This window comes from Anas acuta, chromosome 23, assembly GCF_963932015.1.
Source record: "Anas acuta chromosome 23, bAnaAcu1.1, whole genome shotgun sequence".
Taxonomy (NCBI): domain Eukaryota; kingdom Metazoa; phylum Chordata; class Aves; order Anseriformes; family Anatidae; genus Anas; species Anas acuta.
In genome coordinates, this window is record NC_089001.1 from 2,271,350 (window position 1) to 2,296,196 (window position 24,847).

Below are 24,847 nucleotides of genomic sequence, written 5' to 3' on the forward strand. Positions count from 1 at the left end.
GGAAACTGACCATCCAAAAATCTAAACGATGCTTTTTGGAGGTCTGACGCTCATTTTTCAAATGTAAATAGAATGTGTCATAACACAGGGAAAACAAGGATTTGGGCTTTGTTGTTTGTTTGTTTGTTTTTGTTTTGATTTGTTTTGTTTTGTTTTCTACTGGGTATTTTTGACCCAGTGAAATTAAGTAATCCCTTTCCTCCTTGAATTTCCAGTAAGAGAATCTAGCAGATGATTGTGCTCTTGGAAATTGGTCGTACAGGCTTTCTAGGTAAGCTGGTGATTTAGAACAAGTCCAGCTGTGAGCGATGGGTATGTCCTCAGCTCAGACAATCTTGGATTTTTCCAATTGTGCCAGCATAATAGAAAAATGAAAACAAGCTGCTTTGGCTCTTGTTGCAGCTCCTTTCAGCCACCCTCTTTTCTATGAGGAAAGCAGTGAGACAGGAAAGGTAATGCTGTAACAGGAGGAGGCCAGTGCAAGATGAATGGGAAGGAGCTGAAAGGAGAGAAGCTGGCTAATTAAAACGTGACAGCAATAACCAGGCAACTAAACTTATGGAAACAAATGGAAAAAAAAAAAAAAGAAAAAAAAAAGAAAAAACAAATGAAAAAAACAAATGAAAAAAAAGGAAAGATGGGTACCTCAAAGTGTGGCTGTGCTCCACAGATTATGTTTTGGGGGGTGAGGTGAAGATCAGCGGGGCAGTTGCCAACTAATCATAGTTTTATAAAGTACTTAGCTTCCTGCAATAATTGCCTGGGTAAATACACAGCTTAAGCCATGGGGAGGGAGGGATAATTGTATTAAGAGCAAATGGGAGGACACGTGAGCACCTTGCAGGTTTAGGATGCAACACAAAAGGTCCAAGTGTACACCCAAATATTTAAAATCAGTTTATCTACAAATGAGTTTATCTGCTAGTCTCTGAAGGGCTGTGCAGAGCATTTTAGCCTGTGACAGATTTTTCTGTATAATAAACTCTATTAGCTAGAGGACTACACAGATGGAAGAAACTTTGAAATGTATCACTTCTGTGGAGCAAAAGCTCACAGATAATAGCCCCCTACTCCTAGTACCTGGAGAGCAGTACTCTCCAGGTACTGGCTTTACAGCTGGACTGATCTAACACTGGGGGCTTTTGCTGTTAAGCGCTATCTCATGTTTGAAGGAGTTCTCTCACTTTTTAGCACCACTAATGCTAGAGGGGAGTTTACACAGGATTAGCTCTTTGGCCACCCTTTCTTTCTGCTGCTTGGTGTTCGTTTCACTTCAGGCTGTACTGGCAAGTAATGACGTGGGAGGGATTTTGTTACATTGGGCTTCAGCAAAGGCGACACCAGATGTTCAAGAAATGTTTTCAAGAGAGCCTCTGAACATTTTCTTAAGAGCTGTTTACTGGCCCCCATGGCTAATGCTTTGAGTTGGTTGATTTTATTCTGTAGCTTCAGGATCTTGCTGACAGGTGAGTGGATAACTTTCTTATTCAGGCAAACTTCTCATTGCTGCTGTTGCATTGGTGCTGACACTGTTACCTTCTGAGAGCCGTAAGGAATTAGACCTGACAGTTGTTCAGCTCATTCTGGTTATAAACTGATAAGTCTGGCTGCAGTTCATTCAAAAGCTTTTTTTTTTTTTTTTTTTTTTTTTTCCCCCCTGGTGTCACATGGTGGGGGGAAAGGGATTCTTTCACCCCTGCAGCAGGTCAAATAGTAGGATTGCAGCGGTGACAGTGCACAGAAAGCTAGTAAGCAGTTAACCTCATTTCCTTGCTGTTCTTCCTGCCACCTACCGGTGAGATGTGGAGGTTACTGTGGCTCTGAGGTTGGAGTGGGTTTCAGAAGCTTTCTGAATCAGATGCTCTTGGGAGAATGTACATATTTGAAGACCAGTCATTCCAGGAGGGCTTGCAGAATAACTTTATTTCATCTGCTGCTTCTCTAAGTGCACAACTAGACAGGGAAAAAGTTGTGCACATGGTATTTTCTTCCAGTTCATCACATATTTCCTTTCACTTTTATAAATTTCCTTTACAGGTCAAGACAAATGCTTTCCTTGCCCTGCTGGGTTTCACTGTCCAAAAGGACTAAGACGCCGCTGTCCTCCTGGCTTCTATTGCCCTCAGAAAACTGGAACCCATTTGCATCCTTGTCCCCCTGGGACTTACAATCCCTCTTACGGACTCAGCCAGGCTGAGAGGTGTCAGCAGTGCCCTGCAGGTGAGGAAATACCAGTACTCTGATCGTCCATGTGGAGCAGTGTCTGAGAGTGATCTCCCTGCATATCTCTTCTCCCAATCTACTGATGCATTCCACCTCTAGGAAATACAAGCATAGTAATACACAACCAAAGGAGATCGCTTGTCCCACTGATAGTATCCCCCAGTGAGCCGTACTTGTTGGTGTTTTCTTTTTTGTTATCTGTAGGTTGGATAAAAGTTCGGTTTTAAACTTGGGGTTTCCCAGAAGAGCACAACTTGAATCGGAATGCTGATGTTGAGGAATCAGCTCACCCAGAGTCTGCATCTTTGCCTTCCAATCAGTGCATGCAGCACAGCAGCTCTACTGCTTTTACTGACATTCTTTTCCCTCTGTGATCTTCCAGGAATGTTCTGTGGAGACTGGGGATTATCCTCTCCAAGTGGTCCCTGCTGGCCAGGATTCTTCTGCACAGCAGGTATTGAATGGAGCATTCACAAGGACAGAAGAGAAGTGGAAAAGTAGAAAGCTGTGGTCTTGAGGATTTTCTTATACATTCTCTGTGCAGTCTTCCCCTGGATTTTACTGGAGGGTGTGCCAGGACAACCCTGAGGAATGAAGCTCTGTAATAAAGTTATACTTGGTCACAATAGATTTTTTTCTAGTCAAAACATGCTTTCTGAGGCCAGTAGAAGGACTTAAGAAAATACACAAAAAGTGGACTCGAGGAGTCCTGTTGTTTTCTTCCAATATCAGCTATCAGCAATTCAAGAATATTTTGAGCTAGAGTTTGGATCTGGGACCACCGTATATAACAGTTGAGTTTTCTTTCAGGTCTTTACCAGTTTCTGTGCTCTTTGCATGGCAGTTGTCCTGAATGCTGTAATGAGAACAAGTCCAAATTTAAGATACCATAGGTTGCAGTCCAATTTAAAGGAAATGCTTCCAGGCAACGTTGTGTTGTTTGCCACACCAGTGCAAGGAGAACTTGCATTATAAAGCGGCCTTTTTGTTTCTAACTTTCTGTTTGCCAACTAACACGTAAGACTGGAGACTGCTCTGAAACAGGCCTATGAAGTGTGCCGTGATCTGCACTGAGATCCATGCTTGGCAGTGTGGACAACAGCTCTTTGAAATAACTTCATGCTTGCTCTCCATATTCTCACATAAAAAAGCTCCCTGCTATAGAAATTACTCTTTAGGCATGGGAGGGTGACAGACTGCCCTGTATCATTAAGGAAACCTTTGCTCTATCTCCCTGGTGTAGGAGCAAGTGTCCCAAACCCTAATGGAGCCACAAACACGAGCACTGGTGGCCCATGCCCACCTGGCCACTTCTGCCCAGCTGGCACAGCTATCCCTCAGCAGTGCCCTGTGGGCACTTACTCAGACAGGTGAGCTTCTTGGTTCTGATGGTGCTAATCTGTATTTTCCTTCCCTTTTTATCTTTCTCTTCTACTGCTATCTACTACCTCCTTTGCTTCCCTACAGTGTCCTTAACCTGCAGCCCAGTATGGCTCATTAGACACATCTCTGGATTTATTATAAAAGCCTCAGGGTTGTTTTCCCTTGGCCAGGGGTGTAGGCATCAGGGACCTCCTGCTGAACTTGCACACTCACCAACAGAAAGCTTGCTTCTGTCTCTCTACAGACTGTCCATCGGGCAGGAGTCCAGCTGCACAGCGTGCCCATCTGGCTATTACTGCCGCTCTGCTGGCCTCACGGCACCCTCAGGACCCTGCTCAGCTGGGTACTACTGCCTCTCTGGAGCTTCCTCACCATCACCACCTGGTGAGTTGCCCTGGGTGAATGTCAGTGTCTCCACTTAGTTGTGTCCGATAATTAAGGGTCTTGACAACAGAGAGCTTTGAAAAATCGCAGTTCTTCCCCCAGTCCTCCTGCCCCTGCCTCTTCTCAGTCGTTTAAATTTTAATATAATTAAACCCTGTATTAATTTTGTTTGGGGTGTTCGTACGTCTGCATACCTATCAAGGATGAAAAAGCAGGCAGTCCCCCATCTGTGTTACTGAATGAGACGCTTGCACTGAATGCTGGAAAGTTGTGAGTACCAGCCTGTAATGGATGGAAGTAGCCTGATTCCCCCTTATCGTTTTATTGTGTACCAGAAAGAATAACTTCCAGGGAAGAATTCCAGGTCAATTTCTGTGGACAATTAAATATTCTCCAAAATTCTTGTTACATATGAAGCAGAGTATTTAGAAAGCTGATAGGAGAAAAACACGTTCAGTGTGGCTTTGTCTGTGAAGCAAGGAGGAAAAAGACACGGTGACACAGTGTTGAATAACTCCAAAGCTGAGATAATAGTCATTTTAGATACTGCGTTGTGCCTCCTCATCACCTGTCTTCTGGGATCCCAGAAAACATAATTAAGAAGAGATCCTCATCAGTTCACTCCCTTTGTGGGCACTGACCCTCCCTCATAAGCTGCCTTTGTTGGCTTTGTCTTCTGCTTTTTGTGTCCTAGGTGTGTGGGAGAAAGGAGGCCCTTGTCCTGTGAGCCACTTCTGTCCCGAAGGAAGCAGCTTTCCCTTAGCGTGCCTTGCAGGGACTTACAACAACCTCACCAGACAAGCTGCGTGCTTTCCTTGTGCAGCAGGCTACTACTGCCCAGAAAATACTACCAGCTACAGCACAAATCCGTGCCCAGCTGGCTTCTACTGCCCCAGAGGTGAGATGAGCCCAGGGGACAAGGTCAGCTATCAGCCAGGGTGAAATAATTTTTTTTTTAAGGCAGGGAGTGGTCCCTGTAAAATAAACCTTCAGCCCTCAGTCTGGTTCTTCACAGAAAAAAAATCCAATCATTTAAATCACAGACAAGGCTGTCACTTAACCCCCCCACCAGTAAGCTGATCAGCACCTGGAGGTTGTCATGGCCCTGAAAGCCGGGCTGTGCACTGGGGAGGTCAACACGGAGATAAACTGGCAAAAATCATAGAATCACAGTCATAAACTGGCAAAGATGAAGGAGGTGATGCTGAGGGATTAATAGCCAAAATCCTATGTATAGTCTGTGAAACATTCTGTCTTTATTTCAAAGGAACCAGGTTTGCTACTGAGTTTCCCTGTCCTCGGGGCTACTTTAACCCAGACCCCATGGCACAGAGCTTGGATAGCTGCTTGCCCTGTCCTCCTGGGCATTACTGTGGGAAGGAGAACTTGACAGCTGCATCAGGCAAGTGTGATGCAGGTGAGTTCTGGATCTGTTTGGCTGCTGCCCTTGGAGGCAGTGCCTTAAGGAGGCTGTTGCATACATCCTGCAAATTTATTGGGATTACTGTATGTATTATTTCATGGAAGATGATGCCACAGTGCTGTTAAACTTTGGTGATATTAGCCTGTCCTGTATTCCCTGTGCTTATGGCTGTGCTGTGAAGGCACTGCATGCAAGGCCATTCCCCTGACATGTCGATGATAACTTCTGGGGCTCTGTCATTGCTTGAGTTTCTCAGCCATGTTTTGTCTTCTCAGGATGGTTTTGCATCTCAGCTGCTTGGACGCCACGGCCTTTTGATCTGGATAACTACACCAACGCCAACTGCCTCTGTCCCGCCACTGCCACTGGAGGGAAGTGCGTAGCTGGTTTCTACTGTCCCACAGGAAGCCCAGAGCCTCTTCCCTGCCCTCCAGGGTTTTACTGCAATGCCACAGGTTAGCAGTTGCTTTTGGAGAACAGGAGCGGTGTGTTTTGGGGGTGTGGAAATAAAGGTAAATAAAAGTATTTGTTATTTAGGAACTTGACAGAAGATTTTAAAGCTAAGTTCTTGTTTTGGGTGATAAAGCTGACTTAGTACAGATTTTTTGGTGTGTCCTTAAGTGAATCACTTAGCATTTGTGACCATGTTCTCATTTTCAGAGGACCAGAGGGCTCAGGTGTTATCTTGTGATGTTTGCCCAGAGGGAAGCTGCAAGCCTCCTGCTTTTCTTCCTCTGTCTTGGTGCTTGGAGTGCTATTATCCTTCTGTCTTCCAGGTCTGTCCATCCCCAGTGGGGAATGTGCTGCTGGCTTTTACTGTAAAGGTGGAGCAACCCTGCCTAATCCAAGAGATGATGTGACTGGGAATATCTGCCCTGCGGGGACTTACTGCAGTAAGTATCCAGCATTGATCAGGAACAAAAATTTCATATCCTGTGATACTGTGAAATACTGGTGTGTTATTCTGAGTGTGGTGGACAACTTGTTGGGTGTGACCAGAGTGCCCTGAGTCCCAGATTCTTCTCTAGTTCTTCTTTTGACCTGTTCTCTGAAAGTGGTAATGTATTTGTCTCAGTGCCTTGTCTGTCTTTAGAATATGAGTAATTACATCTATGTTTCCTTCTGTAAAATGTAGCTAATAATATCTATCCTTTTCTGTGGAGCACTGTTTGACCTGTGAGTGAAAATAAGACTCCAGGGTTTCCGTTTCCATTTGCACTCATCTAGGCCCCGAATGGAGCAATGTTTTCATTCTCTCATTGTTCATTTCTCTCTGCCTTGTTTCTGTTCTTCCAGCTGCAGCATCGGCAGTCCCCACGCTCTGCCCAGCAGGCACTTTCTCTAGCCTGCCAGGGAGGAGAACACTTTCTGAGTGCCAGCCTTGCCCCTCTGGCTTCTATTGTGAGCTACCTGGTCTCAGTGCCCCCACCGGAGAGTGCTGGGAAGGTAAGCCTTGAATAAATGACCATACTGCATCCCTGCAAGAGATGCCTGCATAGATATTACTGGCTCTGGAGTCTTGCTGTGAGTGAAAGTTTTGAGACTTACTGCCTACCTTGGTTTTCTTCTCTTGACCAGAGAAGAGTTTCTGTATCTCTGTGGAAAGGCTGTAAGAGGCAAAAGCAATTCTGAGGTGAAAGCACAAGTGGCAGCTTCTGGGTATTTCTTCTGAACAACTAAAATGCCATTAAGGGAAGACTGGTGTTCAGTGAGGAAATTTTCTTTGAAGGGTTTCAGTAAGTGAAAGGAAAAGATTAGTGCTGTGTCCCTAAATGCTTTCCTACGCAACCTGTAAGTTTTGTCCTGAGTTTTGGGGTCCATTGGGTGGTAAATTTCCTTCTTAGGAGTTCAGCATCTGGTAGGCTTTAATGTGGAGTTGTCCCAGCAGAGGTGTGATTCAGATCAATAGTAATTTAAGGTCAGCAATACATTTATTTCTTGAGTAGTCAGTGAGGTGCTTGGTATGCCTGGGTGAACCTGTTAGGAGCCTTCTCTTCTAACGAGCACAGCTCGTACATCTCGGTGACTAATTTACCTTTCTTCCCTCTGTCTTCGCTGCAGGTTATTACTGTGACAACCAGCAAGGGCCAGTTATAGATTTCACCCTTTACCCGTGCCCACAAGGTTTTTACTGCCCACCAGGGACAAACAGGAGCACTCAGTACAGCTGTCCTGCAGGAACCTTTGGACCAAGGCACAGGCTGAGAACTATCAAGGAATGTCAGAGATGCCCACCGGGAAAATACTGTGAATCCTCTGGACTTGCTGCCCCAACAGGTCCATAAAACATTTAAGTGACTTCAGGCTTCACGTAAGGATGGTTTGAATATGTGCCTAAGGAGAAATGTGTGTTTAAGGACCTGCACAGTCATGGAGGCACTGCTTGCAAGGTCTGAGCTAAGTAGGGTGCTTCCCTATTTAGGAGCTGTCAGCTTGTCATCTGCTACCAGTTCTCCACTCCCCTACTGTTACAAGCAACTTCTCCACTTGATGGCCATCATTTATTTCTAGACCAGTGGTGACTGTGCACCACACAATAGCAAGGGATCATAGTTCAGTATGTATGCTGAAACCTCTATCTTTCTGCCTATTTTTTTAGTACAGTTGTGTGTATTTTTCTAGGAGACTGTGCTGAGGGATTCTGGTGCAAAAGTGGTGCCCGAGTAAGAAATCCTCAAGACGGAGAATCAGGACTTCCTTGTCCACCTGGTCATTATTGTCCAGAAGGTAGGGTGCACATTTTTTCTAAAGCACCTTTTTTCTTATTTCATGTAAAGCACGAGGTGGCATTTCCTCCCTCTGGTGCCATTCATTTTCCCAGGTGCACCACTTCCCCTAGAGTGCCCTCCTGGCACTTGGTGTGGCAGTGAAGGCAGCAGCAGTTTGCAGCAATGCCTGCCTTGCCCTGGGGGATTCTACTGCAATAGCTCTGGACAGAGGGCTCCCACAGGACCCTGCAGCCCAGGGTAAGAGAATAGTGAACACATTTATGTACTCTTTATAAGGAAAGGTGTTCTCCAAGTGGTCTTCTTCACCATCTTGATATAATGACAGTATGCTCCTGTACTCACTGCTGCAGGTATTACTGTGTCACCAGAGCCCAGACCCCAGCACCCACAGACGGCCTCTCGGGAGCTCCATGTCCAGTCAATCACTTTTGTCCTCCTGGATCCAGGAGTCCAACACCATGTCCTGCTGGCTCCTACATGCCACAGACCCATGGAGAGAAGTGCCAGGCTTGCCCAGAGGGTGAATACTGTGTCCCAGGGGAGAAGCCAGAGCCATGTCCCCAGGGTGAGTTAGGATTCCCCTTACACGCCTGGTTTGCTGTAGATTTTCTGGAGACTGCTAATGCTGACCTGCTCTTTCTTTTCCAGGGCACTTCTGTCCCAAGGGCACAGCTCTTCCAGTGGCTTGTCCAGCAGGGTCATATAACCCCTCACAAAGGCAATCCAGCTGCCTCCCCTGTCCTGAAGGGTAAGAGTGAGACCATGACCTTAGTGTTGCATATATGAGTAAAGGACTGTGGTAAATAATGGTTTATCACACCACCTTGGAGCACTGTGCAGTGGAAAAATGACTGATCTTGCCACTGAAAAGCACTTAGATCTGACAGGAAGCAGGACAGCTATTGAATGCCATTAACAACACTAGAAAATTGATTGTGGCACCAAGCAAAGTCCTAAACCCAGGTACAACTACTGTGGGAGAGGATTTAGATCAGAAGTCTATTTAAAGCAAGGGAACTATTGGCACCATAAACCTCTTTCATGTCTGAAGTAATAAATGGTTCCCCTGGCAACAGGCTGGCATAGCTGTGATACAGGGGAAGAAGGTTTTGTGTATCACCTGATGCTGGCGTTCCCTTAGGGGATTTGTCTCCAATTACTAACTGGATTTGACCTTGATTAACTTTTACAAGTTGATGATTCGCAGCCTAGATGTGTTATGACTCAAGTTAAGAAAATTACGTCTCTGTGGCTTTTGCAATTATGCCATCAATTTGGCATATGAGGAAACAACTAAGAAAGTGGCAATATACCTAAGTAGGATTCTTTTGTGGTCAGTACAGCACAGTGCAGCAGCCATATTAGACTATCTTCTGCTGCCATTAACTCATTATTCAGGTGTTCGTGGATAGAATAGTGTTAGAAATTCCTCCTCCTCCCTGCTTTTTTTAATTGGACCTTCATTTTTTATTTTTATTTTTTCCTTTTTGGACTAGGTTCTTCTGCCCCAAAAATTCCTCTTCATTTTTGGAGAATGAGTGTTCAGCTGGCCACTACTGCCCTACCGGTACTGCTGCTGCCACTCAGTTTCCATGTCCCCAGGGAACTTACAACCCACAAAATGGAAGCAGCCTTCTGTCTCACTGTACCCCCTGTGACCCAGGTAAACAACATGTAAACGTATCTCAGGGTAGGACAACTTAGGAAAATTTATTTTGTATGTTCTTGAGCTTCACTGGTAGCATTTTCATGGTTCAGTGGATGAATGACAGGCTACAGTGTCTCACACCCAGTGTGTTATGTGGAAATGAAGACAGAGAAATATTCAGCTGCCTGTTGATCCTTATGGGTTCTAAAGGCATATATTGAACTGGAGTTGGAAACACTCCGCAATTGTCTTGCTCCTTTCCTTGGTATGACTGGAGTCAAGCACTTCAGAGAACAAGCGGAAAATGAGTTACTCCTTGAATCTAAAATGTACCTTAAAGAGATGTTATATGGAAAAATGTGGGAGAAAAGTACTTGTCCAGGAGATTGTCATCTCCATGTTCCCACAGGTACCTTATGTAATGCTTTCTAAACTTAAATAAGGTGATCTGTAGAAAAGAAACTTAGACAACAAAATTTCCCACTGTGCAGATGTACTCAAGTGAGATGAAAACCAGAAGCAATATGGCCACAACATCATGCCCTGCTAAGAATTAGCTTAAATTACCTAGGGCAAAAGATCTTACAAATTGATTATACTATCTGCAGCCTTTGAGACATTATTTGTATGCAGCACTGCATTGTTCAATGCAAATACGATTTTAGCATGAGATTTTTGCCACTTTTAAGTTGGGAATCTAGGTGAATCCCATCAGGTAGGCCATCTGGTCAGGCAAAAAGAGAGAGGTCGGATTATTCTTCTAGTATAGACATCTGATTGACGAGTAGATGATTAATTTAGGCTGCATGCCAAACGTAGAGGTACAAAAAAAGGGAAGAAATACCCTAGTTTTCATTAAGCCTGCTGTCACTAGACATCACCTGCTGGTCGGTTTGTTTTCCTGAATCATGGAAATGAATATCCTTTTGCACTTCACTGTACATGTTTTCGTGTTTGTGTAGGCATGTAGCTTGTTCTCTGCAGCAGCTTTCTGATGTTTTCTGCCAGTACTGATGCCAGTGCGTTGCTTTCTCAGGGCACTACTGTGCACTGCCAGGGCAGTCACACGTTACAGGAGCCTGCTGGGCTGGGTTCTACTGCAGTGGAGGTGCTTCTAGTCCAACACCTATGGATGGTCTCCTGGGGAACGCATGCCCCAAGGGAGCTTACTGCCCTGCGGGCACTGCCTTTCCACAGCCATGTCCTCCTGGTTACTACAGCAACTCAACTGGGAATACTGGGATCGAGGACTGTCTCCTGTGCGATGCAGGTATGATACTGAAAGGACTAACGAGGTTTCAGCGTTTCTAGGGCTCCTGAGAAGCTTTGTGACTGTAGAGCAGGTAATCACGAAAAACAGTTGTCTCAGTGAGAGATGTTGAGTATAGAAAGGCTGAATCTGCCACTTTACTATGTAAGAGGATACTCGCAGTGAGGTGCAAACTTCTGCTATGATCTTCATTTTCCACTCTTTCTCTGCGTGCTGTCATCTCTGAGATGATGCAGCGTGCAGTTTGTTCAAGCATGTAAGCTCTGAACTGCAGCTGTTCTCAGTGAAAGCATCTTCAGAACAGAAGTGGGTGACATCAAACATGATGGCTGAGTGATTGTTTCCTAGTTACATACTTGCTGTTGTCTCTCTTGCCTGGCCAATGTCGTTATGGTGCTTTTGGGTCCCTTTTTTCAGGGTATTTCTGCAATGGGACTGGACTTTTATCTCCAACTGGATTATGTGAAGCTGGATTCTACTGTAGTGGAGGAGCCATTTCTCCTAAACCTCCCAGGGTAAGCTGTGCTCGTGAAAGGAAAAAGTGGTGCCAGTTTCCAAATGGGCAGCCCAACGAGATTTATTGTGTGCAAAATTCTGATCTCTTGTCTTGGAAAAGGGTAAGTGTGCAGCCATAAAGACTAAGCGATGAATGCAGACCTTCACACTATTTGAATCTGACATAGTTATTTTGCAAAGCTGTCCTCTGAGTTTGTAAATGGTATGGAAAGATTTTTTGTAACAATGGCATTTTTTCTTCAAAGATAACAATCAGTGGAGGACCGTGTCCACCTGGACATTACTGCATGGTGGGGAGCAGCAGAGCCCAGCCTTGCCCTGCAGGGAGTTATAACCCATCCTGGAGTATGGCACAATGTCTGGAGTGCCCGGAAGGTTTTTACTGTAAGACTGCTTCCACAAACTACACAGATTGCCCTGCAGGTGGGTCTGATTGCACCTACCCACTCATTCAGAGAAATTTCATTTAAAGGATTAACAGATGCTCTAATAGCGGATTTGTCATTGGACCATGTTGCATGGATCATGAGTCTCTTCCAGTGGACAAATCAATGACCTTGGCCAAAACTTACAACCTCTTCATGATTCAGTTCCTCTGTCTGAATGTAAAAAAAAAGAAGCATAACATAAGTATAGCAGAGAGAGTTTTGGCAGTCGACAAACTTTATGAAATCCTTCTTTTCTTTCCTAGGTCACTACTGCCCCAGGAATACAGAATTTGCCTCGCAGTACCCTTGTCCTCCTGGAACCTACAGCGAAGCTTTAAATATCTGGGATGCTTCCAAGTGCCAGCTGTGTCCTCCTGGAAGGGTCTGTTCCAAACCAGGCCTACAGAGACCAGATGGACTGTGCACACCTGGATGGTTTTGTCCACCTGGATCCATGTCAAGCAAACCGGTGTTTCCTGGAAATCACTCTGGTACGAAGGGGATTGACCAAGTGTGATGATGATTATTGAGGTGGTGGTACTACAGAGTCACTTAAAGAACCCGCCCATCTCAGGATGTCTTGCTTTCTCTTGTTAGTTTCCTTAATTCTGTGCTCTAGTTCTGTTCTTCCTGGTCTCTTTAGATGAGATAGAACACTTGCAATTTTTGTTTCAGCTCAGTCTCTGTTCTTTTTATTAGCAGGCATGGCAGCTCCAGCTTCTAGATCTTTTGGGCAGTGCCAAGCAGGAACCTTTTGTCCTACTGGTTCATACCTTCCTATTCCCTGCCCACCAGGTAGGAGAAACACCCTTGTCCCCCCCTGCACAAGTTTTGTATATTTATTTATTTGTTGTACATACTCGCTCCCCTTTTGCTAAAACCACTAGGCAATCCTGGTCTTGTGATACTAGTATTTAATTTCTGGTGTCTCTCAAATTGCCTCCTTCTTCAGGTTTGTACTGTGCAACTGCAGAGCTTGCAGCTCCATCAGGTCCCTGTGAGGCTGGCTTCTACTGCACAGGGGGCTCCATGCTCCCAAACCCTATGGGTGGTGCAGTGGGGAACATCTGTCCTCGAGGTCACTTCTGTCCTGCAGGAAGCTCCTCTCCATCTCCGTGTCCCCCAGGTAGGTTTGCCAGCAGCTGCTGCCTACCAGCATTTCTCTTCCCAGTGCTGGGTGAGCTGCTGAGCTCATCTGAGGCTGTGCCATTGTTTTGCAGCCCCTTGTTATTTTGCACTGAAGCATGCCTTTATGTTGCCCAAGGGGCAGCTGCTGTCAGCACGAGAGCTTAGCCTCTAATCCGGTGCTGTTGTATTGGAAGCATCAGCCCTAAATGTGCATTCAGACAGTAATTACACAACAGCCTCAGTCTGTGGCCTTATGTGCTGCTGTGCAGCGGTGGGGGGGAAGCTCATTCCTGAGCCATCCTGAAGGAAAGGTCACAGCCACGGTGAGCTGAGCACATGTAAGTCTCTGCTGCTCTCCCTGCACGGTGAGAGCTGTCCTCCAACATTACCTTTAATGAGACTGCCAATTAAATTTAATGAGAAAGACTTAGATGCTTGTTTCTTCCTTGGTTAAATCTATAGTTATATTAAGCAAGTGACTTCTGCTGTGCCTGGACCAGAAATAAATGGGAGTTGACCTCAGCCAGCACCCATGACCAACCTCTCACAGCCTTTTCTCATAGGAACACTGCCATCTACCTACAGCTGTACACCGTTGCCTTGTCTCTTATGGGAATGCAGGATTATTAGATTTCCTTCCTAGCCAGCATCTTTTTGGCATCTTACATGAGAGGTGGCTGGGGCTAGTGTAGCTGGAAAGCTGATGCGTGAAAAACCTGTACTTCTCTCCATAGCCACTTCCAGCAGGGCTGAGGATGAATGGACAATGTGCTTTTGGTGTCTATTTTCAGGCTCCTTCCTGGCTTATCGCGGTGGTCAGGCAGCACAGGATTGCCAGGCCTGTTTCCCAGGGTGGTTCTGTTCTCAGCGTGGTCAGAGCTCCCCAGAGGGCTTGTGTAAAGAGGGATGGTTTTGCCCAGAGGGCTCTGTATCTGGTCAGCACTCAGGTAGGACTCTTTGGGGTCATTCTTTACCTAAAGGAGTTGTGATGGCAAGATTTTAAAATCTACCTCTGCTTAAATTTTCAAGTTACATTTAAAAATGGTTAGCTAATTAAATAATAATAAAAAAAATGTTTTCCAAAAATTCTACCCAGTAACACCAATTAAGTAGTTGGTAATTGTGCATGGGCCTTGGGGCTCAGATATGTTCAGCATGGCTTTTAACAAACCCAGGGTGGTGTTTTGGGGTAGTTTTTTTTTGGTGTGTGTTTGTTTCTTTGTTTAATCGATCGATTGATTTTTATAAAACTTTTATCTTAAGCCTTCCAGTTTTAGATTTGTAGTGGTGGTTCCTCCTATGACACTATACAGCTCTCCAGGCCATGAGCAGAGCAGTTATGTTAGATGTATTCCTTCTTTATTTCCTCCTAGACTATCTTTGTCCAGTGGGTCACTATTGCCCTTCTGGCAGCCCTGAGCCCATACCGTGTCCCTCTGGGAAATATCAGGACCAGGCTGGTAAAAGCCAGTGTGAAACATGCCCAGCAGGAATGTAAGTGGAACAGATCTGCTCCTTCATCTTGATGCTTTCCTGGGGAATTAGCAGGTCTATTTCCGTCTGCCTTAGGCTGTTCTGTGTGATGCATCTTTTGATACACGTGGCTGTGCTTTTTGTTCCTGTATTTTTATCACCTTTCCCATTATTATGTCATTTTCTGTACTTGAACCCGTGTAGACAGAAGATCTGTCCTGGTAGGTGTGTCTGCTGTGAAAGAAAAAATGGCCCTGACAGGTTGCATCTCAGCTCTCTGTGTCATTTCAAGTAATTTGGCTTGTCATCTTGGACTCTCACTGTTGTGTAGAAAGGGTTTCTCCGTCCCTTAGAACAGAGGGTAAGCATGGTCTGAGGCAGTACTCAGATATTTATTTATTTAATTATTTATTTTGTTAGGTTCTGTGCCCTAAAGGACCACCCAGACGATCTCCAAGGGAACTCCCATGGGATAATCAAACCAACAGACTGTCCAGCCGGGTATTACTGCCTCTCAGGCACAAAAGCCTACAATCAGTACCCGTGCCCAGTGGGGACCTACAGTAATGAAACTGGACTAAGAAATCAGAGAGAATGCAAACCTTGTCCCGGAGGCACCTTTTGTTCCAGTGCAGGTAGGGATCACGTGTGGATTAAATACAGTCCTAGCTGTGGTGTACCTAGGAGAGTTAAAAAGTTCCACTGATGAATGAACTTTCCTTCTGTCTGCAGTTTGTAGGACTTTCAAGAAGTGTTTTCAATCAGTTTTGTTAGAAAATATGGAGACTGTAGATCTAGCTCTTAAATAACAGAGGTGCTCACAGATAGCAGACTCTGAGTGATGAGGCTTGTTTGGTTTCTTTAGTCCAGAAGCTGTGAATTAGGCAATGCACTGACTTATTTGATCTTGTGTTTCTTCTCTTTAGGACTCACATCCCCAAGCGGTACTTGTTTGCCTGGGTATTACTGCACCTCAGAGGCACGGGTACCGAACCCAGTCAGTGATGAGACTGGGGGCCTTTGTCCAGCAGGCCATTACTGCCCACTGGGCAGCAGCAAGCCAGAGCCGTGTCCCACTGGCACGTTTCTGCCTCTGTCTGGAATGGTTTACCCTAACGCCTGCCTGCCCTGCCCTGGGGGGAAGTTCTGCCGAGGAGAGGGCCTGACCAGTGTTTCTGGTGTGTATCATGTGCATCTAACATCTTTTTGGTTTTAATATTATGCTTAACCCTAATGCTGAATCTTTTCTTTCCTGCAGGATTGTGTTATGCTGGCTATTTCTGTGATGCTGGATCTACGCAGCCGGATCATAAGCAGTGCCCCCCTGGCTCCTACTGTCCTGAAGGCTCTGAATCCCCAGTCCCTTGCAGCCCTGGGCATTTCAACGCTGACAGTGGAAAATGGCACTCAAGAGACTGCCAGCTCTGCCCTGCTGGGTATTTCTGTAGTGGTGAGTGTCTGCTGGCGTACCTGAGACCTGGGGTTACACAACGTTAAGTGAGATGAGTTAAGTACCCTCTACAAGTTTATCGTTTACAATATTTTCTTAGGTTAATGAAGGTTTCTGCAGGACGTGCACCAGGTATAAATGCCCTAAACCATTTCTCTTCCAACGTTTCTGTTGAGTTCTCTGCAGCAGTCTCAGGTTACCCAGACCTTCTTTGTTCCTTCTTTATACCTTCTTTGTTCCTTGGCTCAGACACCCTTTCTAGATGTCTTATATATAGTCATCCCCTCAGGGAAAGAAAATAACCAGGCAGGCAGGTCCTTGGTACTGGCTAGCAGCCAGGGGCTCTGCTCTGAGACAGCTGCTCCTTCTCAGAGGTTCTCCCAATCTGTCTGTGCAATATGTTTATTTGAGGTCACTCTGGTAGTTTAAGTTCACCTGCCCCTTCCATGAGGCAAAGAGGCTTTTCCTTTTTCAGGTGGGAAACAGAAGCGATAGAGAGGAAATGGCTCGACCGAGCTTACACAAGTTTATAGCAGAGCTGGAACCACAACTGAGATTTCCAAAATTATGATTGAGCATTTTAACTGGAAGCCCATGTTTCCTGCAGGCATATAATTTCCTGCAGGCATATAAATCAGAATTGACTTTCCTGTCTGCTAAGATGTTCTTTGTCTGAGGCTGAACTTCAGAGAATTCTTGCTTTCTGATGCCTGTTAAGGGTATATGCTGAAGGACGTTGTTCTCTCAAGAGATGAAGGTTTCCTGTTGTCTTCGATCAGTAAAGGATGATTGAAGACTTTGCTTTTCTGGTTGTAGGACTGGGAAAAATCACTTCCAAACGACCATGTTCTGTGGGCTAATACTGTCCACCTGGCTATTAATCCCATTCCCTATTGCTGCCTATGTGACTTTTATTGCCCCCCAACATCTGCCTTTCCTGTGCCATGCAGCAACAGGATCTATCAGTTACAGGAGAGAGGAAGGACTTGCACAAACTCTGCCCAGCTGGACTCTTCTGTGAACAGCCTAAGAAATGCGAGGGAGCTGTGTGTTGCGATAAAAAGGGATCCCATGGCACTAAGGGCTGAGTCTTCCTGTGAGACTTAGTGGGACAAAATGGATTTTGAGTGCTGTAGCTTCCTTACTTCTGTTAAGGTTCTGCTAAGTGTTAGGTGGATTGGACTGGGCAGGCAGATGCATCAGATTCTGCCAAGGACGGAAGCCAAAACAGATTTCTAAGACTCTGAGGCTGTCGTTGAAAGAGTAAGCTGAAGCCAACTCCTTCTCCTCTCTGCGGGGAGAGAAACTCAGTGCCCAGGAAAATACAATGAAGCTATTCCTGTCTGGCAGCTCAAGCATGCAACAAGAAACACAAGAAATATAACTGCACGGGCATGGTTCTACTCCCTAGATGGGATTACTCTAATAAAACTTAAGACCGCTCCTTTGTAGACATCTGAATCTGAGCTAGATTTTTGTCCTCCCTCTGTAGTCAGTGGAAAGAAAGAGGCACATCTGGGGTGCAATTCATCCTTCTTATTTTAGATGTCTGCCTTAGGGTGAGATGAATCGCACTTGAAGCGCAGTTCCTCTGTAAGTGCTGTTTCTCTCCAATTACCGCAACAGGAATCTGAACAACTGCATCAGAATACACATGATGAATCCCATGTCCTGGGTCTGGCTGTACTAAGATAGGAGGAGGAAGACTGAATATGTTGGTAGAGAACGATGTTGCCTGTCATGTCTTGTAATATTTCCTGAGCCAGATGCTCTCCTTTGTGTCGTAGGTTCTGGAGCACGTACTCCTGAGCTGTGCCCTGCTGGGTACTTCTGTCTGCCAGGTACCAACTTCAGTGCACAGCATCCGTGTCCGAAGGGAACTTTTGGCCCCAGGGCTGGTGCCACTAGCAGCTCTGACTGTGAGCCCTGCCCAGCAGGTAAGCAGGGACATGGCAAGAGAAACTCAGGGGAATATATGGAATAGTTCAGGAAATTGTCTTCTCCCTTCATGTTACTGACTCCTCCACCAGTCTTCTGTGCAAGCCATCTCATGGAAATTGCTTTTCTGTTCGTTTTAGGCATGTATTGCTCAGCACCAGGTCTGTCCCAGCCTTCTGGATTTTGCTACTCGGGTTATCACTGTGCCAGCGGAGCCACCAGCCCAGCGCCCTTCAAACACAGGGTGAGTGAGTGCTGGGCAGCAGCACAGTAAGCCTAGGTTCCTGGGGACAAGGACTGGACTGTCACAATCTCACAGCTTCTAGTGTAATGTTTTCCAAGTATTACTGCTCTCTATAGAGTTACTTTTGCCCGCTACTGCTGCCCTTGAGAGCTCCCCAGGTAGCCTAATGTTCTGCTCTTAACATCTGCTGGAACATGGAGCTGCCTGCTAACAACTTCTGGCCAGACCTCCATTTCTGTAGATTGTACTGGAGTGTGCCATGGTCTCTTCCAAACGACGGCATCAGTGATCAGATAGCCATGGCTCAGAAGCCAACACTTCCAGCGACCTTTTTATGCCAGCTGTGTCTTCATGAAGTTTCAGTGGCAGAAATCTTGTAGGACTCAGCTCATACATAACCTTTCCAGAACCTATCTCTGTAGTATTTGGTGCCAATTTTAGTTTCAATAATATTTTTCCTTTCTTTCTCTGTTTTCTCCTTTTTTCTTACACAGGTAGAATCTGCTGGCCTAGGTGTGCCTAGTAATGACATCTGTCCTGTCGGGCATTTCTGCCCCAGTGGTACAAGGTATCCCCTGCCCTGTCCTCCTGGATCCTTCTCTGCTGTCCCAGGCCTGGAGGCAGAGGAGCAGTGCCAGCCCTGCCCAGCAGGACGGTATTGCAGTGGGGCAGGATTGTTTGATCTGGCTCAGACGTCGCTGTGTAATGCAGGGTGCGGTGAGAAAGTCACTTGTTAGTGGGAAAATGCAGCTGATGGCATTACTGTAGGATAAAGCAGTCTCTTGTGTGCAAATATTTATACTCAGGATTAATTAACTGCAAAGACTTTGTTTTTAACCCTCCAGGTTGGCCATACAGCATCTGCTTGTGATCTCACTGAATGGCCTCAAAGCTATTCCTTCTCCCTCTACGTTTGGCTCACATTCTGTCCCAGCCTTATACATGGTCTTTTACTGTTTTTCTCATAGGTTCAGTTTATTACAAAACCCTTATTTAGCCTCATAATTACACTTGATGAGCATTTGAGCTGGGCATCCTTTTCCCTGTTCTGTGTTTTATCTCCTTTCCCACGAGGTGGTGCAATAACCACTGGCAAGCCAGCAGTCCTGGCCTGCGTAACACAAGCAGAAAAGTGCTGTTAGCATTTGTCCATCTCACCAGTACGCCTTGGAGCAGGAGGCTGCAGAAGCTCGGTTCATTTAATCTGCGAAAGAGAAGCTTAGAAGTGATTTCAGCGTGGTGTAACAGGATTTAGTAGGGAAAGATTTGTGATAGCAGACAGCCCTTCAATCTACTAGAGAAAATCATAATGCAGTTTTAATCTGGCTAGAAGCTGAAACTAAACTCAGATTAGAAGTAACTTCCTAAAGTTAAAGGGCTACATTTGGAAGAACTGAAATAATTAGTCACAGGACCAAACTTCCTGGGAAAAAGAGGTGTTTACCACATCCTGGTTAAATGTTAAGCCTTCATAGGAATTCCTTTAACTTCAGGAAGAAGTGGGTCTTGCTTGTGGGGAAATAAATGACAGGCAGCTCTGCTGTTCTGCTTAACGCTGTTCCTTTTACACTCAGTCATTGTCTTAAGGGCTAGGAATTGTTTCTTCTTTAGAAACTGCATCTGCAGCATACAGTAGGACCATGGCTCTCATTTTCTTGTTGCTTAGCTTCTGGAAGCCATAATATTTTTTAAATATTTCCTCATCTTTACTTGTTGTGAGTGTGTGGAAGAGGAGTGGCAAAGGGAAGAGTCAATGCAGAAATAGATGACATCAAGGCAGAGACCTACAAAAAGATCAAAGATAAAAGGAGACTAAGGAAAAACAGCGCGAACTGAACACTTGGGCCCTGTGTTTTGAAATAAAATAGAAACCTTAATTGTTAAAGTCTTTTTCTTCCAGAATGAGAAGACTTTCCAGACAGCTTAGAAAGAAAACCCAAACCAACCAACCAAACAAAACCTTTTTACTAGGCTTTTCAGGTGGGCAGTAAATTACAGCTGCAGGGTTGGGGTAGGGGAGGAACAGTTGTTAGCCAAACTGAAATAAAATGTATTTTTAAAGGGATGTTTCTTAGCATTGCAGACCCTTGGATTTTGGTTAGTGCCTCCCACATCTGTGATCTATGAGCAGGGCTGTGAGCCTGGTGTTTCAGGACTGAATTCTCTCCTTGTAGGTACGTTTGCCTGGAAGGAAGCTCTGCTCCCTGCCCTTCGGATGGGGTTCATGGATACAGATGTCCCAGTGGCTTCTACTGTCCTGCTGGCACTGGAGTAGAGCTGCCCTGTGAGCCTGGCTCGTTCAGCCCTATGCCTGGGGCGAGTGTCTGCCTCCCCTGCCCAGCTGGGATGGCCTGCAGCAGTGCTGCCACCGTGGAGCCACTCAGCTGCCCCAGAGGTAAGCAGTGCACGAGTGCAGCAAAACCCTTCTCATGCAATCAGAACAATCATGCACACCTCTTTCTGCCTGCCCATAGCAGTGGTTCACCCCAGGGAATGCCATATTTGCCAATAACCAGAGCAAAGTCGTCATTCCCACTTGCTCCTTTCTTTTCTGAGCAGTTTTCATTCACCTCTCCATGCACAGGTTACTATTGTCCAGCAGGGACTGCTGCTCCCCTGCCCTGCCCCGAGGGGACACTGAACGCCTTGGAGGGGGCCCTGGCCCTCGCTGCCTGTAAGCTGTGTCCTGTGGGGAGGTACTGCAGAGGAGATGCTAACTGGGAACCTGATGGTGAGTCTGATTAATAGCACCAGGGGGGGTCACAGATTCAGGGCTGAAGGAATCCAGGGAAGTAGAAATCATATCTCAGAGAACAAAGGTAGTAGTGGAGGGTGCTCCTGCCTGTTCCTATCAGGCATTTCTCTGTTTCATTCTTTTAATTGAGCATTTGTTCTGGGTGTTTGGGCTCCTCCTGCATTACTTCCCTTACTGTCCCTTAGTTTTTCTCTGCTTTCCCTCTTTCCTTGTTCTTAATGTTTTTACAGGTCTCCCTTCTGTCCTAAATACCACTCATCCCTCCCCCACCACTTTCTTTTTTGTTGTTACTGGGCCAAAATGCAAAGGTGGGACACACGAAGAGAAGAAAGGCAGAACTCTTTTCACAGGAAACAAAATCTGAGGAAGAAGTTAGAGAATTTAGATAATAAAAAATACTGGTTGAGGTCAGTACAAGTAAAGAAAGGAAGTGATAGACGGCATAGGTGGTGGGGAAAAGAGGAGATGAAACAAAGATGAACAGTGCAGAGCATCAGCAGAATGATTACACAGGACAACGACGGGCTTCAACTTCTCTCCTCTGATTTATCTGCTGACTTCTGAGGTTTTGAGGATGTGCTTCCACCCTTTTCATTGACCACAGTGCCACAGCTACTCCCTCTGTTCTCCCATGGCAGGTCTGTGTTCAGCTGGGTACTACTGTGAGGGGGGAGCCACGGATGCTGTTCCACACGGGACTCCTGGGTTCCCCCTCAGCGGTCCCTGCCCACCTGGGCACTACTGTCCAGAGGGAACTCCCTTCCCAGTTGCTTGCCCGGTCGGGACCTTGAACAACAGCACAGGTGAGCATGACTTCACCCCCAGGTTTCTCCTGTAGTCCAGAGTGGTGGGGGACTTGGTTACAGGCAGCTGTGGTGCAGGGCTGCCCCTTGCTCACTGCAGGTTATTGATACGCTCAGCCAAGCCTGATAACGGCGATGTGTTATCCATACAAGTAATGCTTATGAAACTGTGATTGTCCTGGAGATGCTTCCATGTCTGCTGTCACTGATCTGGAGTTCTTCTTTCTTCCTCAGGTGGTAGCTCTCCAGAGAGCTGTGTGCCGTGCTATCCTGGGTCTTTCTGTGCTAGCCTTGGTTTAAGTTCTCCAACAGGACCTTGTACTGAGGGGTTTTACTGCCCAGCAAACTTCAGCTCCTTCAGCCCCACAGCATTCCTTTGCCCTAAGGTACTGCAGAGTGATGTCTGGGCTGTGAAAGCGGTGTGTCCCAGCTCTGGGCAGGAGGCGTTTGTCTTCCACTGCTGGCAGACGTGCCTGATTGAAATATTGATTGCATTCCCAGGGAGTGTTACCCCAGGCTTTGGTAATGCTGGGATTCACCCTGACACATCCCCTAAGTTTGCCACCATCTCCATGCAATCCTCTTCCTTCTCTGTCATTTCCAGGGTCACTTCTGCCAGTCAGGGGCAGCCCAGCCAGCACCGTGCCCTCCTGGGGAATACCAGCCAGCCAGCGGCTCTGCGTCCTGCATTCCGTGCCAGAGAGGATTCTACTGCCAGGACCTGGTGGCAGGAGACCCCAGGCGCTGTCCACCTCATTCTTACTGCCCCCCAGGTACACTGAAGCTGGCACGCTGGTTATGCTGAGGACTCAAACCGTTGAGTCCCCAGAGTTGTACAGGCCCCGTGTGTGTTTTCCTGTAGCATAGGGGATGGGGAAGTGACAATCAACAAATCTGACATAGTGCCATCTGCCTTCCCTTTGTTACTCATTGATGCGGTTCCAGAGTCACGTCAGATCACAGAGGTCTTCCCAATTACTTTTTTTTTTTTTTTCTGTGTTCTCCCTTTCAGGCACACGGTTTCCTCAGACCTGTCCTGAAGGCACCTTTACTCCTCCAAACATGACTGGCCTCTGGAGTGAGAAGGAATGCCTGCCTTGCTTACCTGGCCACTACTGCAGGTAGTGATTGTTCATCTCAATCTGGTGTTTTTTCACTTTGTCTTAAGCACTTAGGCATCCTTGTTTTGTGCTGATAAGTCAATGCTAAGTTCCTCCCAGCTTCTCTACCTTCTCTCTCTCAAATAATTAAGTATAAGCCCAGACACAGCTTTTGGGTACAGAGGTGTTGGATCTGTGAATTTGGAGAGAGATCTCGAAGCAGTCTGGCATTGCCATGATGTAATAAAGGTAAAGGAGCATCTGAAAGAGAGATGTGGGTAGTGTTTGTGAAAACACGAAAATAATCCGGAAAGTCATCCACAACTTCATGTAAAGCAATTTGCCCACGTTTGTGGAACTTGAACTCAAAAGTGCTTGGCTCACTTCAGTCACCTACATGGTTTTTTAAGTGGAAAAAATGGATCTATTTTTTCCCTCTTATCAGTGGAACAGCTTCTCTATTTACGTACCAAGTCATTATCAGCAGGTCTTACATAAATTCGTCCTGTTCTTTCTGCTCCAGGCATGGGCAGCTGGAGGGCAAGTGTGCTGCTGGCTACTTCTGCCTCGCTGGGAGCTCGCAGTCTGCTCCACAGGGCCCTGGCTTTTCCTGGCGCTTTCTGTCTGGATGCCGCTGGGGCCAGGTGTGTGCTGGGCTGTGTCCTGCAGGTAAGGGAGACTCTCAGAAGTGTATAAATTGTAGAATAGTGAGTTTTTTTCTATTTCTAACTGGGGAGCATCTATTACCTTGCATGATACTTGCTTAGAAGTTGTCATCGCTCATCAGCGTCCTCTGCTCTTACGTCGTTTGAACAAAGAGTTGTTCCTGGCCAAATACACCACCTTGAATTTGTGGTGCTAAGCTGCCAGTCCAGAAGAGTCTGAAGGCTGTTGGATTGGCTCTCTATAGGCACAGAATCCTAACAGTTGTGTGATAGTCATCCTACAACAACAGGAGACTCTTGCTGAATCCTTTTTTTGCCATTGGAGGGCTTCTGTATTTCACCTTCCTCTCTTTCCCATCTATTTCTGTAGGTTTCTATTGCCTGGAGGGCTCAGAGGTGCCCATACCATGTCCTTCCAATACTATCAGAGATGTTCCAGGGGCTGGGCAGAAAGAAGACTGCCTGCCCTGTCCACCCGGCCGCTGGTGCAAAGCAGGTGGGACTTGGGGGAATGATGAGGGGGAGGGAATGAGAGTTGCTTTTCACGAGAGCTGTACGTATCCCTGAATCTGGTCAGGCTAGCTTTGGTATCAGATACTGTGCTGTGGGACAGTCCTTTACAGTCAATTACAGTGAAAGGATGGCTCCTTAAAGCTTGGTTTTCTGTTTGTTAGGGGACTCAGAGGCTTATCCATGTCCCTCAGGACACTATTGCCTTGGAGGTAACGTCAGTGACCAAAGCAGTCTCCTGGCACCTCAGAAATGCCCTCCACACACTTACCGCAAACACCCCGGAGCTCAGAGTGTGGCAGATTGCCAGCCGTGTCCTCCGGGCTATCACTGCCCTTTATCAGGTAAGTGCCAGATGAAAGCCCACCCTCTCCCACCACTGGAGCTGATTACAAAACTCCCCAAGACGAGATAGGGAAGGGGAGAGGTAGTTCATGTTCACAGAGAGCTTAGAGCTCTTCTCTAAAACACCTCCCGGCCATTCAGCCTCCTTTTCTTCATTCTTTTCTCTTCCCAACAGGTCTGACCAGGTTTGAGGATTATCCATGCCCCCTGGGATACTGGTGCCCTGGTAAAGGGGACGCTTTCCTTTGTCCACCTGGTACTTCCAGGAGCCAGCCTGGTGCAAAATCACTGGAAGAGTGCGATCCCTGCTCACCTGGATACTATTGCCCAGACCCAGCGCACACAGGGCTACCTAACAGCCAAGGAGTACCTTGTAAACCTGGCTTTGAATGCCCAGCAGGTGATATAACCATGCATCTTGGTTTTCTTTAT

General features: G+C 46.3%; 1 protein-coding gene and 1 long non-coding RNA gene across 2 annotated transcripts in view; both read left to right on the plus strand.

Annotated features, from left to right (window-relative positions):
* The first annotated feature begins 1,692 nt into the window (after positions 1-1,692).
* Positions 1,693-5,134, plus strand: LOC137843736 (uncharacterized). The gene is made up of 5 exons (XR_011089656.1): positions 1,693-2,220; positions 2,606-2,677; positions 3,467-3,593; positions 3,851-3,990; positions 4,685-5,134. It is a non-coding gene; the product is annotated as an uncharacterized lncRNA (long non-coding RNA).
* A 130-nt stretch (positions 5,135-5,264) lies between these two features.
* Positions 5,265-24,847, plus strand: part of LOC137843735 (zonadhesin-like) — a 36,266-nt gene continuing 16,683 nt past the window's right edge. Inside the window, exons 1-32 of the mRNA XM_068659317.1 lie at positions 5,265-5,407; positions 5,689-5,868; positions 6,190-6,306; positions 6,710-6,859; positions 7,475-7,690; positions 8,036-8,140; positions 8,235-8,379; positions 8,493-8,707; positions 8,791-8,890; positions 9,639-9,805; positions 10,827-11,060; positions 11,478-11,575; positions 11,822-11,999; positions 12,996-13,130; positions 13,924-14,079; positions 14,506-14,626; positions 15,026-15,240; positions 15,532-15,783; positions 15,864-16,055; positions 17,843-17,992; positions 18,134-18,237; positions 18,732-18,949; positions 20,412-20,632; positions 20,822-20,968; positions 21,631-21,795; positions 22,030-22,181; positions 22,400-22,568; positions 22,808-22,916; positions 23,419-23,564; positions 23,931-24,056; positions 24,235-24,414; positions 24,591-24,815. Of these exons, the coding sequence (XP_068515418.1) occupies positions 5,314-5,407; positions 5,689-5,868; positions 6,190-6,306; positions 6,710-6,859; positions 7,475-7,690; positions 8,036-8,140; positions 8,235-8,379; positions 8,493-8,707; positions 8,791-8,890; positions 9,639-9,805; positions 10,827-11,060; positions 11,478-11,575; positions 11,822-11,999; positions 12,996-13,130; positions 13,924-14,079; positions 14,506-14,626; positions 15,026-15,240; positions 15,532-15,783; positions 15,864-16,055; positions 17,843-17,992; positions 18,134-18,237; positions 18,732-18,949; positions 20,412-20,632; positions 20,822-20,968; positions 21,631-21,795; positions 22,030-22,181; positions 22,400-22,568; positions 22,808-22,916; positions 23,419-23,564; positions 23,931-24,056; positions 24,235-24,414; positions 24,591-24,815 (5,182 nt within the window). The 5' untranslated portion in view covers positions 5,265-5,313. The remainder of the gene's footprint in view (positions 5,408-5,688; positions 5,869-6,189; positions 6,307-6,709; positions 6,860-7,474; positions 7,691-8,035; positions 8,141-8,234; positions 8,380-8,492; positions 8,708-8,790; positions 8,891-9,638; positions 9,806-10,826; positions 11,061-11,477; positions 11,576-11,821; positions 12,000-12,995; positions 13,131-13,923; positions 14,080-14,505; positions 14,627-15,025; positions 15,241-15,531; positions 15,784-15,863; positions 16,056-17,842; positions 17,993-18,133; positions 18,238-18,731; positions 18,950-20,411; positions 20,633-20,821; positions 20,969-21,630; positions 21,796-22,029; positions 22,182-22,399; positions 22,569-22,807; positions 22,917-23,418; positions 23,565-23,930; positions 24,057-24,234; positions 24,415-24,590; positions 24,816-24,847) is intronic.